We start from the raw sequence: 14,454 nt of genomic DNA, 5'->3' as shown, positions 1-14,454 counted from the left end.
ATACAACTTATTGTCAAATATATCCACAAATTATATAAATCTAATTAGTTAACATCAGTAACAAGATACATGCATCAATAACGCATTAAACTTAAAAATTTCTGATTTTGTTATTGTAAATATTTATTATAATGTATTATATTTATATTTATATTTATAATGTCAACTTATCACACAGAAATCAAGACTCAAGAAGAGACAAAATAGGAATAAGTTCTTAAATAAAAATTAGTTTGTCAAATCTTAAATGAATCATCCACAAGTAGAAGAAAACAAAATGAGAAGTCTAACAACCAGAACTACAATGCTTTTATAGCCTCCCCTTTCATTTAGTGATCACCTATATATTTATAATAAATGTAAAAGAAAAAAGTGAAACTAATTTATCTCTAAAGGTATAATATGTCACTTTTTTCTTTGACGACTATTATAATTATATAGGTAGTCACTAATTGAGCAGGAAAACTATAAAACATCGTAGTCCGGTGGCTAAACTTCTCATACTTATTTTCTTTTACTTGTGGATGATTCATTTAAGATTTGACAAAATTTATCCATGCCCTACCTCCTCTTAAGTCTTGATTCATTTGTGATAAGTTGACATTATAAATATAATTCTAATTATAATACATTATAATAAATATTTGCAAGAAAAAAAATTAGAAACTTCTAAGTCTAATGTGTTATTGGTGTTTGTATCTTGTTACTGATGTCAACTAATTAGGTTTATATATTTCGTGGATATATTTCTCAGTAAATTATATAATTGAAGGACAAAAATATCAATAAATTGTTAAATTTAAGAATGTATTTGTCAATAAATTTAGTCCATATGTTCACCTGGACATCAATTCTTTGATATTTTTGTCACTATGTGTCACATATAGCAAGTTTTTTTAACATTAACATACCAAAGTTAACAATGACACATATTTATCTTATTTTTTATTCTTTTAAAAACTAAATTTTATTTTTTAAAAATAAATTTATTAGTATTATATACGGACAAAAATAATTATTTCAGTCTTGTGAAACTGTTTTATAATTGTCATTCACGTTTGTCTTTTCCTTCCAGTTTGGTCTTCTTTGAAGTAGGCCTGATTTTGGGACGTGTCTGAGTTCAATTTTGTCAGACCCACATCAATTATCAGAAATAGTCATTAACTGACAAAGATTAGTTGCCAACGTTAGAAAATTCCATTTCAACCGTTAATAATGAAAAATGATTAATTGAGTTGTCAATCAATCATTTTTTTTAACGCCAACGGTGTCTAATTTAACTTGATAATAGTTTATACATGGCTCAATTCTATATAGGATCGATCGACACTATACTCTTTTTTTATGAATGATAGGGGAGAATATCCCCTAGAAAAAATAAAAATCCCGTGAAAACATGGTAGAAGTTACATAACGGCGTAAGAGATACAAGGCATAACAAAAGATTAGTCATTTCGACACTCTACTCTACTTATGTCTCTATCACTTAATACATTTGATGCACTTTTCACGTTCAAAGGTTTGTCTCTTCCTAATAGTTTTATATCTCCTACCAAACCTTTTCGTTACAAGATGAATGCAACTCCAACTTATAGAGAACCCCGAGAGCGTTATGCACATATGCATGCAGCCGACAACTACAACTCGTTACAGTAGCAGTTGTTCAGTTTCAACTAACAACACCATTATTATTGGCTTGTAGATTAGCTTTCTTTCCACCTTCCTCTGACATTTGTTGGAAAAGAGAATATTATATATGAAGTATTTGAGAAAAATTGGAAGAGAACAGAATATTTGAAAGAATGTTAATTTTTATTATTTGAGAAATGCTTTTTGTTTTGGCTTCGTTGAATGTTTTACAAATATTAAGAAATAGTTTTAGATATATTAAGAAATATTCAATACACTTCAAAGGAGAATTTTATACATTTTTTCTAATTATTTAGTTCACAGATTTCTTCTAATTAAATATTACTTCTACTTATTTTTACATTTCTTTTAAATTTTCTTTAGAGGAATAAGACAAACTTAATAAACCTAACACATGGGCTAAATCAAATTTATATTATTCAACATGATTGAAATAAGTGAATTGTGGATTGCAACCTTTAGCCATTTATTAACACTTTGTATCGTCTTTCCTTTCCAATTTGGTCTTCGTTGAAGTAGGCCTGATTAACCTTTCCAATTGCCTTCTCGTTTACGCATTTGATCTTTTGTAGTCCTCTTCCATAATTCTTCACGAACTTAAACATTCTCTTCATAAATCTCTTGAGTTTAAAATCATTTTTTTATAAAAAAAAGTAATTGAGAAAAGAAAGCATTAGTTTAGTACATACTATTTTTTCTGATTTTTTTTCTGCAAGCAAAAGAATATTATTATTTATTACGCACCATCCAAAACTTAGCACAAGAATACTATATTAGAATTTTTTTTTTTCTGAATCTTTTGATATCTGAAAATTATGTTAGGTGTTTGCACTTGCACGTATTATCCGGAATCAAGTCATGGTAAATTTAGTTAATGAGAAAATTTATCACAATACTCTTTTTATTCACAGTACGTATAGAAACATTATTTTAGGAGAATCGAATTCTGAATATTATAACAAGCCAACACTGATGATCACGTACATGTTGGTCTACGACAATTATACTTATACATAAGGAAATTGAAATCCGCACAACATAGACAATTTCGCAGGAGCGTATAATAGTCTGTCACTGGCTTCTCATTTATTGCACTTTCAGCATTAATAGTATTAGTTTCAGGTGGTCAAATATTCAGTGCTTATAGATATCTTGTTCAAAACTTATTTTTAAATAAAGGATCTTAGGTATTAGTTAAGAAAATAAAAATATATATTTAATATAAAAATCATAAAAAAACAGAAAAATATTATAAGTAACATAATTTTTTGTTTTCAATATAAATATATTTACTTTAGCCAATATCTTTTGTCCTTAACATTTGCTTTAAATAAAAGACATTGGTTTTGAGAAATTAAGAGTGGAAGTTTTTTTATACAAATGTAATGTTTAATGTTATCATGATTTTAAATAAAGCATTTTTTAATTGTTAATTCCTTGTTTATTAATCATATGAAACTCGCTGACCACATCTTATTTCAAAATTAAATTTGGTTTGCGGTTTTTGCATATGATTGTCTGCAAGTCCAAAACACTCCAATCAATGGGAAAATGCTTTATCTAATGAGATTTCGCACCAATTATACCCGGCAACTAGTCAAGTATAGGTTACCAATAAGTATGTTGTAAACATAATGAACTACAGTACAAACCTTGAGATTATATAGAGTACTTGCGATTATTAATCTATTTCTACTATTTCTGGATATACTACTTGAGATTAATTATAAACTTTGCATCCAACTGGTTAGTGACATTTTAATTACTACTATAAACAAACAAAACATAAAATTACACTCAATGAAGGTGTATATACTTTGAGAGAGGAGAGAAAAAAACTAAAAGAAAAAGAAAGTAATAAAAATGATGAATAATGTTACTTGAAAAGAAAGGAATGATGAAATGCAAAAGCGAATGTTATAAGAATTGAAATATAAAACACCTGCATTAATTGATACTATCTAAAACATCATGACAAAGACCTACAAATAACTCGTGATCTACTTATTTACTCTTAAAAAGTACAATGTAACTATTTAAGAAAGCAACTAACTAGCTAGCTAGCAAAAAGACTACTAAATAGGAAAATAATAATAAGAATAATAATGTCAGTTATTCATTCATTGATAGAGTACAAATCAATGATGTTCAAGCAGGTAACCAAGCAGAGGCAAAGACTACATTGTGTCCTTTCCAAGTGAGCACAATGTGTTCATCTTCCTTCTTCAATCCCCACCCAGCAGCATGTTCATCGAGCATTGCCTTCACTTCTGCAACAGAGTCTTCACTGAAACCAACCCCTTGAAAACTCGCATTCTTCATTCGCTCCTCCCACTTGTTCTTAGGTTCTACCCTCTCCACCCTCTGAAGCCCTTCGTGTGCAATCACATTCTCAATCTTCCAGCATATGTCTGCCTCGTACCACTGTCTCTGCTTGCTCCCTCGCGGCAAGAACGTGTCCACGGTGTCGTAAGGGATCCATAGGAAGTTAAATGCTGATCTTAGTCTGCATACCAAGTTGTTTGATGTCAAATCCGCGTCTTCGTCGACCAAGATCACGACCGTTGGGTCCAAACCTCGCAGGGACTTAAGGAACAGTGATCGCAGTGAAGAAGTGGGAGTAACACTAACGGCAGCAGAAGAAGAAGAATCGTAGACATAAGAGGTCAAGTCTGTTGTATCTGATAGGGTTTCGTCGGGGATGTAATGAAGCATCATGTGACAGTTTATAACCAAAGCCTCACTCGGAGTACTAGGTTCTGCTGCATAAACAAAATGCTGTTGTTGTTGTTGTTGTTGTTGTTCTTGTTGCACTCTTAAATGTTCGATCAAACTCGCGAACCCGTCTTGATAACTCGAAGAAACCACTCTGAATTCCATGATCACGTTTCTCGACCGAGCGAAACTCACCAGCTTGGCGCCGAGTTCCTCGTAGGAGAGGTCGAGCATGGGAGGGATGTGGTCCCTGCAGCAAGCGTCGGCCACCGTGAGCTTGATTATCGGCGGCGGCGCGTCGTGGTGCTGGCGGCTGGCGATGGCGTCGACAAGTGTGGGAATTTGCATGCAATGCGTCAAGCTCAAGTCCACAATATGTACAACGGAGAACCCTTCGGTGGCTTCCAAGACGGCGGCGTTGGCGGCGGTGAAGCCGAAGCGGTGCCACGGGGTTAGGTCGACGAAGTTAGCGAGCTCAATGATGTTAAATCTGTGCGTGTCGATGGAGAGGTTGGTGCCGGCGGAGACGAGCATCTTGCACGTACCAGTTTTGGCCGCACGTGCGGTGAGGGCGCGGAGGAAGCCAGAGGCAAGGCGTTGGTTGGAGTCGCCATCATGGGGGGCTATGTTGTTAAGCACCCAAAGGATCTGTTGTGCGAGGGTTACGTCGTTGGTTTCAATAGCGTTGGCGCAGTGAACAAGTAACTGTTCCATGCAGTTCGCGTTGCCCAAGTTGGAAAGGGCCTTGGAGGTAGTAGGGAAGCCTGAAGCAGGCCAAGGCCTAGGCCTAGGGATTTGGTTTTTGTTCATCATGTTAGGGTTTGGGAGGAGGGATGTGATTTGGTGGTGCAAAGGAGGAAGTGGGGGTGTGAATTGCGTCATGTGGAGGGTAGGAGGGAGAAAGGGTGAAATGGGGAACAATTAACAAATTCTTGGAGCAGATATAATAAGGGGAATGAATTAATAAAAAAAAAATCATCCAACATAAGATTGTTTTATTTTAATTTTAATTACTTATTATCAATAATAGTCCTATTTAATTTGAAGATGATTCTTTAGATATTAAAACAAAATCATGGAAGAGGGAAAAGAGAGAAAGGGACCTGACTAGCAGTAGTAGTAGTGGGTACCTTTGCCATTGGGAAGAGCGATCCAAGTTGTGGGTGAAATACTGAAATTGGGTGCGAGAGGAAAAGAGAACTCAGCTTTTTCGTGGGGGATTTATATTATTATAGTTCTTGGCAGCAGCAACAGAGACTGATCGGAGGAGGGGGGAAAACTCGTGTCCCGAGAAAAGAAAAACATATCTGAAGTCAAATTGGGCAAAAGAGACCGTTCTAGGGGAAGTTCAGGCTTTATCAGAAGGGCAAAAGGAGTAGTGCTGAGAACATCACTTTCATGGCTACAAAAAGGGTGCTAATCCCACTTCTTGAGATAACCCTTTTGGTTTGGAAAGAGAGAGGGGTGAGAGAGATGTGTGTAGTGTAATATAAGAGAGAGAGAGAGAGAGAGAGAGGAAGAGGATAGTACCTGTAGCCGTAGGAGGCACTGCTCGTGTTGGATTTTGGAGGCATATGAAGCAGCCGGCCAGCAAATTGTTTGTATATGGGAGTTGGGGATTTTGTCATGTAATGGTGGGCACTGTGGGAGGGATTTGAGGCAGTTAAGCTTTTGGCTCACTCTCTCACGGGTCATCACATAATTGAATAAATCATTTTTTCATCACCACCTCTTTTTTCTTTTCTGCCCCATGGATGGGGATGTGCTAGTCGTAGTATATACCTAATTTGTTTACCTTTCTCAGTGAAAATCTTGCTAAAATAAAACCTAGCTAGACCATGCCCAGGTACCTTGGATGCGGTTATTAATTGAGATAGTTAACATGGGACAAATAGAAAGCTATAGCCACTATGTGCAGCTCACCTTTCAATGCTTTTTTTTTTTTCTTATTGGGGTTAAATTTTAAATTTTTGTGACATTGACTTTGAAACAATTCAGCTTAATATGATAAAGCATATGTTTGAATTAAAGTTTATAAACTTTTTTTCATCGATAAATATTAATTGTTAATTTATTAATTTTTTATTAGCAAATGGATTGATCTAACAATATTTTTCACATTTCATTCTTTTTTCATCAAGTAACCAACCTTATATATTGAATTGAAAAAGTATTTCAAGTCTTACTTCTTTAAAATTGAGTTTTCAAACAAAAATTTACTCTTAAACTTACTTTTAAGAGATAATCAAACATGACTCAAAACTCATTTTACTCTCCAACATAATTTTGCAACATTCCTACCCAAATTCAAACACACCTATATTTGATTTAGAAAGAGATATACTAAAATACTACTTTTGTTTGGAAATAACACTACTACAAATAATGGTTTTAACATCGCTACACTAACACCGGTTTTTGATAAAATCGATGTTAACAAAAATGTGATGACATACTTGTAAATAACACGAGTTTGTTAACATCAATTTTTCAGAAGACCGATGTTAACACGAGTTTGTTAATATCGATTTTTAAAAAACTGATGTTAACATGAGATCATTAACATCGGTTTTTGAAAAACCGATGTTAACGAACTCGTGTTAATATCGGTTTTATGAAAAATCGACGTTATTGGAACAACATAGGGGAAACTTAACATCAGTTTTTCCAAAAACCAATGTTGAGTTACTTCGTTAACATTGGTTTTATTTAAAAACTGATGTTGTGAGATCTTTTATAATTGATTTTCTGGCGCCGAAAACCCTCGAGCTCCCTCACTTTGCCTTTCTGACTCTTACTCTTACTCTCACTCGAAATCCCTCACTTTCGCACTCGCGGCACTGAAACTCCCTCACCGTTGGCACTACAACCTCTCGAAATGCCTCTCTATCTCCACATTGTCACTGCCTCTCGCGCCTCTACTTTCTTTCTCTTCGCTTGTCCGTTCTTGCCTCTCAGTCTCCACTTCGTTCGCGCTGCCACAACATACTACAACATTCCTCACTCGCGTCGCAGCGCAACGCCATACCTCCGCACCGTTACGTCGCCACTAGACCGACATTTCTCACTCAATCTTAAACTCTCAACACCTCACCGACGTCATTAGAGACAATCCCCGTTGGACCTAAGGTTTTATTTTTTGGCTCTATTATGCTTCAATGACTACAAATACTGACAGTTTGAAACTTTGAATATACTATTTCATATGGGATTTGTGCTGGTGAGAGAATTTTATGTTCTGTTTGTTTTCCAGAAATGCTAAAGCAGTCAAATTTGCAGTTAATCTTAAATTATGTGTTCCGTTTGTTTTCTTATAATGGGACTTTGTGCTGGTATGAGAATTCTACCACAACCTTAGACCCCCAATTTTTTTTCCCAATATTTGATATGATTAGAGAGACAGAAAAATAATGAATAAAAATATGTGTGCGTGAAGGGAAACTTGAAGTACCTCTTGCAATTTTGATGCAACACCATAGAGAAACAAACGATAAAACATTAATTGTTTACTTTGTACTTAAATAGTAGAATTTTCCTATATAGTCAAGTTATATAAAAGCAGATATCCATGTTTAAACTGGTAGAGCAGAGTCAATCCATCTAACGATCAACCACAACAGAGTTACACGTCGACCCATTTCTCTTGGTAAGAATCCTCATACACTCTAGGTTTAAATTTATGATCCTTTGTCGCAAACAAAAGATGATGTTAGGGTTTTTAATTTGAAGCAAAAAATTGATACTTTGAAAATAGGAATATAATTCTTGGTTTTCAAAAATAGGTATATGCATTGTGTCTTTAAACACTGTGGCATGTACTAGACCAATCTCATATCTCTTGGTTTACTACTAGTAGGTAGGCATGCATATTTATTTTTAAGAAGTTCTAGCTTTTAAGCCAAAGTGTAATTTTAGATTAGAGACTATACAATGTTCGATTAATAGTTTCTAACTGAACATATTTAAGGCAAAACAGATGTTGTGGATTAATAATAACTTTTATATTGTAAATGGAGTTTAAAAACGATGAATGAAGATCAAAAGAATTGGAATGAAATGACTAAGATAATGGTGAAGATTAATAGAAAACTAGAGGAAATTTTCAACACAATTCATATTAAGGATCGGGTTAGGAATTTCAAGACTATTCTCAAATAAACATGACATGATATAACACATCAATATTGCTTATATTAGTTTACTTTAAATGTAGTCTTATGGTGAAGTGAGTAGGTCCTTTACTGTAAGATGGAAGGATCAACTAGAGCATACTTGACATCTGCTAGATAGTAATGACAACATGCACTCTATTACATACAACCAAGATTTGGTGAATCCAACTATACTGGCTGGATGGAAAGAAGTCAAAGATTTCTATGGACTCTCAAGAAATCATCAAGTGACTATGACCCCTTTTAGACAAAGTATTTTCTTCCTGACCATCTTCAAAAGTAGCTCTCAACCAAAAGCTTATCCTAAATGACACTCCTTGTACCACCAATTTCTTAACTCAATCACTTTTAAAGTCCTGCTGAATGACTACAAAGTAAGTTGTAGCAGTTTGGCGAGTAACTCAGCACCGTATATAATCAATACAAAAAACCTCTATTTGTCAAATTTTAAAATCATATACATATCTAAGATGAACTTAATGTTAATTTCAGGATGTATCGAGTACCATGTACTCATTTATGGAAGGTGCAAGATTCACCCATCTGAATTTGAAAGGGATTATGGAATGCAAGTTTGTTTATAATCATTGGAGGAAGTCTGCAAAAATTGACTATGGATGGAAGACTTTTGCACAATTACAAAATTTGAAAGTTGGAACTCAAATATTGAGTTCCCAGATGCAACATCTAACTTTATTTAATTTTGGATTTATTTGTAATTTAAGTATATTATACTATACTGTTATCTGTAATTTTTTGTTTATAACTCTTGGTGGTATATTTTGTGAGAAATGATGCTTGGAATGTTTCTGCTAGGAATCTTTTGTCAAATTATCATTTTGTAGATAGACAATTTATTATATAAAATATATTGAATACTCTAATTTTATTACATTTAGTTTTCATTTACTTTTTTTCAAGGATGACTCGTGTTTATTTTTAGAGTTTTCACAACTTTGAATGATAAGTTGTGCTATATATAATTACAATTGGTAATTAAAAAAATAGACAGGATATTTAAAAAAATTCCAAAACACAACATCGGTTTTTAAAAAACCCGATGTTGTTTGTTAACTCGTCGGCTTCATGCAATTTTTATTCAATGACTAAATTTAAACTACTAGAATTAAATTGCTGAAATTAAAATGCACAAAATCAAAATAAAGAAAAGAAATAACACAACTATCCTAAAAAAAACAAAACACATAATGCAATTAACTAAAAGAAAGATAGGGTAAGAAATCTTGGGTTGCCTCTCAGTAAGTGCTTCTTTAACATCATTAGTTTGACGGGTCCAATGCCTTCAAGGTGGCATGAAGGTCACATAAAACACATCCTCCTTGCATTTTCGTCTCTTAGCTAGAGACGCCATGAAACTTGTGTATTCTTGAAGCACCTTCCACATTATTGCAAGAGAAGTGGTAGCGATCAAGGAAAGAATGACACTTAAGGTTTTTGTATGTTCTCTATGCCTTTCTTCCTTGACAATTAGTTGATGAGGAGGAGTATTAACTTGGAGAATACTTTCTTGTTGAATTTCTACTTGTGAGTGCTTCTCCCATTGTTGAGCTTTCTCCTCACTTTTTTCTTCCTTTTCCTTCTTTTCTCCTTCTTCTTCTTTCTCCTTCTTCTACTTTCTCTTCATCTTTGTTTGTCCTTCCTTCCTCAGACTGGTCTTCTTCTACTTCACCCTCCTCTTGTGCTTTTTTTTGGCTTCTGGTCAGAACTGCCTTGCACTCTTCCTTTGGCTTCTTCTCTGTGTTGGCCCCAAAAGTTCTAGTGGGCCTTTCAACTTTTTCTTGAGCTAATTGGCTTATTTGAACTTCCAAATTCCGAATTGCTACATCAGTGCTCTTCTGATGTGACCTTGTTTCCTGCATGAACTATATTAGCAATTCTTCTATGTTAGTGGGCTTCTCTTGATGACTCGGCCCCTGGCTAGGATGCTGATAGGATGCCTGACTCTTGTGCTCCTTGTTGTACTGATTCCCTTGACTCTTCCAACTTGAGCCTTGTGTAAAAGTTCTCCCTTGGTTGGTTGAATCCTGGTGGGCTGTGATTGAATCCTGACGGTCCTCCCTGGTGGTACCCTTGGAATTCGTGGTGATTTGGTATGCCCATGTAGTTTACTTCCCTCGAAGGATCTTGTTGGACTACGCATTGCCCAAGCTCGTGTGTTCCTCCACATATATGGCATCCCCCTACCTGCATAACAGAAGAATGAAAAGGACTTACCGCTAGTAATTGTTGTGGAAGCTTGTTGAGGGTCTCTGTTAGGGCTTCTATTTTTCGGGACAATAGCTTGTTCTGAGCTAAGGTTGCATCTTAAGTGGTGAGTTCTGGAAGGCTTCTCTTTGTTGGTGCATATGTGCGATCACAAAGAATGGCGTGATCACTAGCCGCCATGTTTTCTATGAGTTCCATTGCCTCCTCCGGTGTCTTTAGCTTGATCTTCCCTCCAGCGGATGCATCCAGTAATTACTTTGATTGTGGTCGTAGGCCATTTATGAAGATGTTTAGTTGCACCGGTTCACTGTACCCATGTGTAGGCGTCTTCCTGAGTAGTCCGTGGAAATGGTCGAGCGCCTCGCTGAGGGATTCGTTAAGAAATTGATGGAATGAAGAGATTTCCATCTTCCCTTTAGCGGTCTTTGATTCTGGGAAGTATTTCTTCAAGAATTTCTCCACCACCTCATCCCATGTCTGCAGGCTATTCCCCTTAAACAAGCGAAACCATACTTTTGCTTTACCGGCCAAAGAGAAACAAAATAAGTTGAGGCGGATTGCATCTTCAGGCACTCCTACTATCTTCACCGTGTTGCAAATGTCGATGTATGTGGCCAGGTGTGCGTATGGATCTTCACTTGGTAGGCCGTGAAATAGGTTCCCTTGAATAAGCTGGATCAAGGAATATGGATATGAGAAGTTGGCCGCTTGCACCTCTAGTCTGACTATGCTGGTGAAGTATTGAGGTATAATAGGATTAGAGTAATCCTCTAGCGTCATCCTTTGTGGACGATCTTCTGCCATGATGCATTCTTTAAAGAAGGAATATGCACTGTTCACAAAAGAAACAACTACCGTGCATGTTATCACAGAATAAAAATTAAACTTAAATATTTTTTTATTTTTATTTTTATAAAAAAGAAAAGAATAAAATAAGAATGAATAAAGAGAAAAAATTGAAAAATAAAATGAAGCAACTAAAAAAATAATAGATAAAAAAAGAAAGTAAAATAAAAAATAAAAAGTGAAAACTAATTGCTTTAAAATTGGAATATGAAAATAATCAAGTACGAAAACTAAAGTCCTCGGCAATGACGCTAAAAACTTGTTAACTCGTTGACAAGTGTACCAAATTTACCACTAGTAGTAAAGTACTCGAAAGTCCGAGTGTCGAATCCACAGAAACTTTGTTTGTACTTAGATTAATACAAACCCAATTTAAAAGCAATAGATAAAGAATTTAAAATAAAGACAAGAAAATATAGTAGATAAGATAAAGATTTAAAGATAAAAGATTTAAATTAAAAGATAATAAAGATAGAAGATAAAGAAAATAAGAAAATAAAAGTAAAAGATAAGAAAAAAATAAAAGATTAAGATAAAGATAAGAAAAGATAATATAAGAAAAATAGAAGATAAAAGAAATAAAATCAAAAGGTGATAATGTTGGGACTTGTGTTTACCTAGGATATATGAGTTTATGATTTTTATTTATCAATTTAGGTAATTCTATTCTACCGACATCTGTTCAATTACTTGCCCCTGGTTCATCACAATGACAAATCTATTTTATTTATCTATCTTCTAAATTCCTTTGCAAAGACTCAACAAATAAAATGTATGAAGTATGAATTCTAGATGTTTGCAAGAATGCATGGACATAAAATTATCATTCTATTCCTAGCAATGATTTTGTTATGAAATCCTTTCTTTTTGTTCTATTAGAAGTTACCCTCTCCCGAACGTCTAACCCCTAAAACCAATGCATGCATGCTTTCTTTAAATCTTATTTAGAAGTTACCCTCTCCCGAGCGTCTAACCTCCAACAGAATATAAAGATGAATAATGTAAGATAAAAGCAAAAAAGATAATAGAATAGAAAATACCTTTGCATTGATAAATAGTGAGTACAACATATTCCAATTTTACAATGGATGGGGTATAAAAACTGATGGGATAAGATGGGTAAAAGAAAGAAAGAGAGTAAATGAAACCCCTACTAGAGTGGGTTCTATGATGTGTTTTCTGCTTGGCTTGACTCCCTTTTTATAGTTGTTGTAGTGAACTTGGGCCTGATGCTAGAAACCTTCCTTTTTGATGTTTTTGATATCTTTTGGATTTGTTTTGCTTTTAATCATATCTTCCTGAGACTTCTTCGTATTTTGGATATTTTCTTGATCTTTTTCTCTTTTAATATCTCATTTTCATATTTGCAAGCCATAAATAAGAAAAATATCAATTCTTATCATTTAAGCCAAAGATAACTGTTAAATAAATATTTTTAAAGATATTTTCAATATAATTTTATTATCAAAATAACTCATATTTAGCAGTTGTCATTGTTGCGTGTTGTTGTTTACCAAAAACACAACATCAATTTTTCAGAAAATCGATGTTAATGTTGATACTTTTAACGTCGGTAGTTTCAACATCAATTAATAATTAACCAATGTTGAAAGTCCTTAATAACCGATATTAAAAGCCTATTTTCTAGTAGTGTAATAATTTAAAATGAGTTTAAAAGAATTTTTTTATTTATATAATAAAGTAAAAAAATTTAAGAGTAAATGATTTTTTTTAATTGTTTAAAAGAATTGTCAAATGGGTAAGCCCTAACCCATTTGGCCCTGAACTATGTGGGTTTGGGCAAAAATGCCCTATATGACCAAATGGGCAACATATATAAATGGTTTACAAGGTTAGAAAGCCCACAAAGCCTTGAGGGCTTGGGTCGACCCATGGGCCAAAAAGTTTAGACCTTTTTTAATTCTCATAATTCAAATATCTATTTTAGTATAATACTTCTTTAATTTTGTAATAAAGATGTTGACCAAAATTGGTCAAAATTAATCCTAGTCAAGGTTGGCAAAAAAGAACCTCAGCCAAAATTAACCTCAGTCGAAGTTGGTTGAAAATAACCCCAACCAAGGTTGGCCAAAAATAACCCTAACTAAGGTAGGCCAAAATTAATTGTAGACAAGGTTAGCCAAAAATAGCCTTGAGTCAGATCAACCAAAATTAACCCTAGTTGAGATTGGCTGAAAATAGCCTTGGCCAAGGTCGACTATAAGTAACCCTAATTGAGGTTGGCCATAATTACCCTTAGTTTGATCAACAAGGACAAGTCTCATTGAGGTCGGCCAAAAATAATTTTGGTTGAGGTCGACAGAAAATAACTCTAGATGAGGTCAACCGAAAATAGCCATACCAATCTTGGCCAAAAACAATCATAGCAAGGTCAGTAAAAAATGTCATGGCTGAGATCAACCAAAAATAATCTAGCTGAGGTAGGGAAAAAAATCTCCATCGAGGTCGTCCAAAAACAACTTTGGTCGAGGTCGATTGCAAATAACCTTAGTTGAGGTCGACTGAAATTAATCTTAGCCAACTGATTTAAAAATATATTTTTTGGACAGTTAAAAAATTACTTTTTAAAATAGAATGACTCGTGGACTAGTCCTAGCCATGGCCTTGGCCCCATATTAAGTGGGGTTGTGTCGGTTTGGGCCCTACAAGTCCCTTCATTAAGGGGGCTAAGTACCCATGGGTCATTATGCAAGGTCAAGTGGATTGGCCTTAGGGCCTAGGGCCAAAATGATAGCTCTAAAATTGAATTTTTGAATCAAACAATTTTGTCAAATATGTTGAGTTATTGATAATATTAGTAGGGGTGGGAATAGGTCAGGTTGGC

At 34.5% G+C, this 14,454-nt stretch overlaps 2 protein-coding genes across 2 annotated transcripts; both read right to left on the bottom strand.

Annotated features, from left to right (window-relative positions):
* Nucleotides 1–3,578: 3,578 nt before the first annotated feature.
* Nucleotides 3,579–6,113, bottom strand: LOC100808898 (scarecrow-like protein 32). Its single transcript, XM_003550932.5, has one exon. It carries the CDS (start codon nucleotides 5,245–5,247, stop codon nucleotides 3,799–3,801), a length of 1,449 nt encoding a protein of 482 aa, XP_003550980.1. The 5' UTR covers nucleotides 5,248–6,113; the 3' UTR covers nucleotides 3,579–3,798.
* Nucleotides 6,114–10,475: 4,362 nt separating this feature from the next.
* Nucleotides 10,476–11,567, bottom strand: LOC102665169 (uncharacterized). Its single transcript, XM_006601409.1, has 2 exons — nucleotides 11,064–11,567; nucleotides 10,476–10,742 (listed from the first exon to the last, which is right to left on the bottom strand). Exons 1-2 carry the CDS (start codon nucleotides 11,565–11,567, stop codon nucleotides 10,476–10,478), a joined length of 771 nt encoding a protein of 256 aa, XP_006601472.1.
* Between the last annotated feature and the right edge of the window lie 2,887 nt (nucleotides 11,568–14,454).

The sequence above is a fragment of the Glycine max genome, chromosome 17 (genome assembly GCF_000004515.6).
Source record: "Glycine max cultivar Williams 82 chromosome 17, Glycine_max_v4.0, whole genome shotgun sequence".
Taxonomy (NCBI): domain Eukaryota; kingdom Viridiplantae; phylum Streptophyta; class Magnoliopsida; order Fabales; family Fabaceae; genus Glycine; species Glycine max.
Note: the sequence above shows the minus strand (reverse complement) of the source record. Positions and strands in the feature narration are given on the sequence as shown.

Coding starts and splice junctions, on each gene's coding strand:
- LOC102665169 (XM_006601409.1), bottom strand. CDS start 11,567: ATGGCAGAAGATCGTCCACAAAGGATGACGCTAGAGGATTACTCTAAT. Junction 10,743..11,063: donor CACATGGGTACAGTGAACCG/GTGCAACTAAAC, acceptor TCTGTTATGCAG/GTAGGGGGATGCCATATATG.
- LOC100808898 (XM_003550932.5), bottom strand. CDS start 5,247: ATGACGCAATTCACACCCCCACTTCCTCCTTTGCACCACCAAATCACA.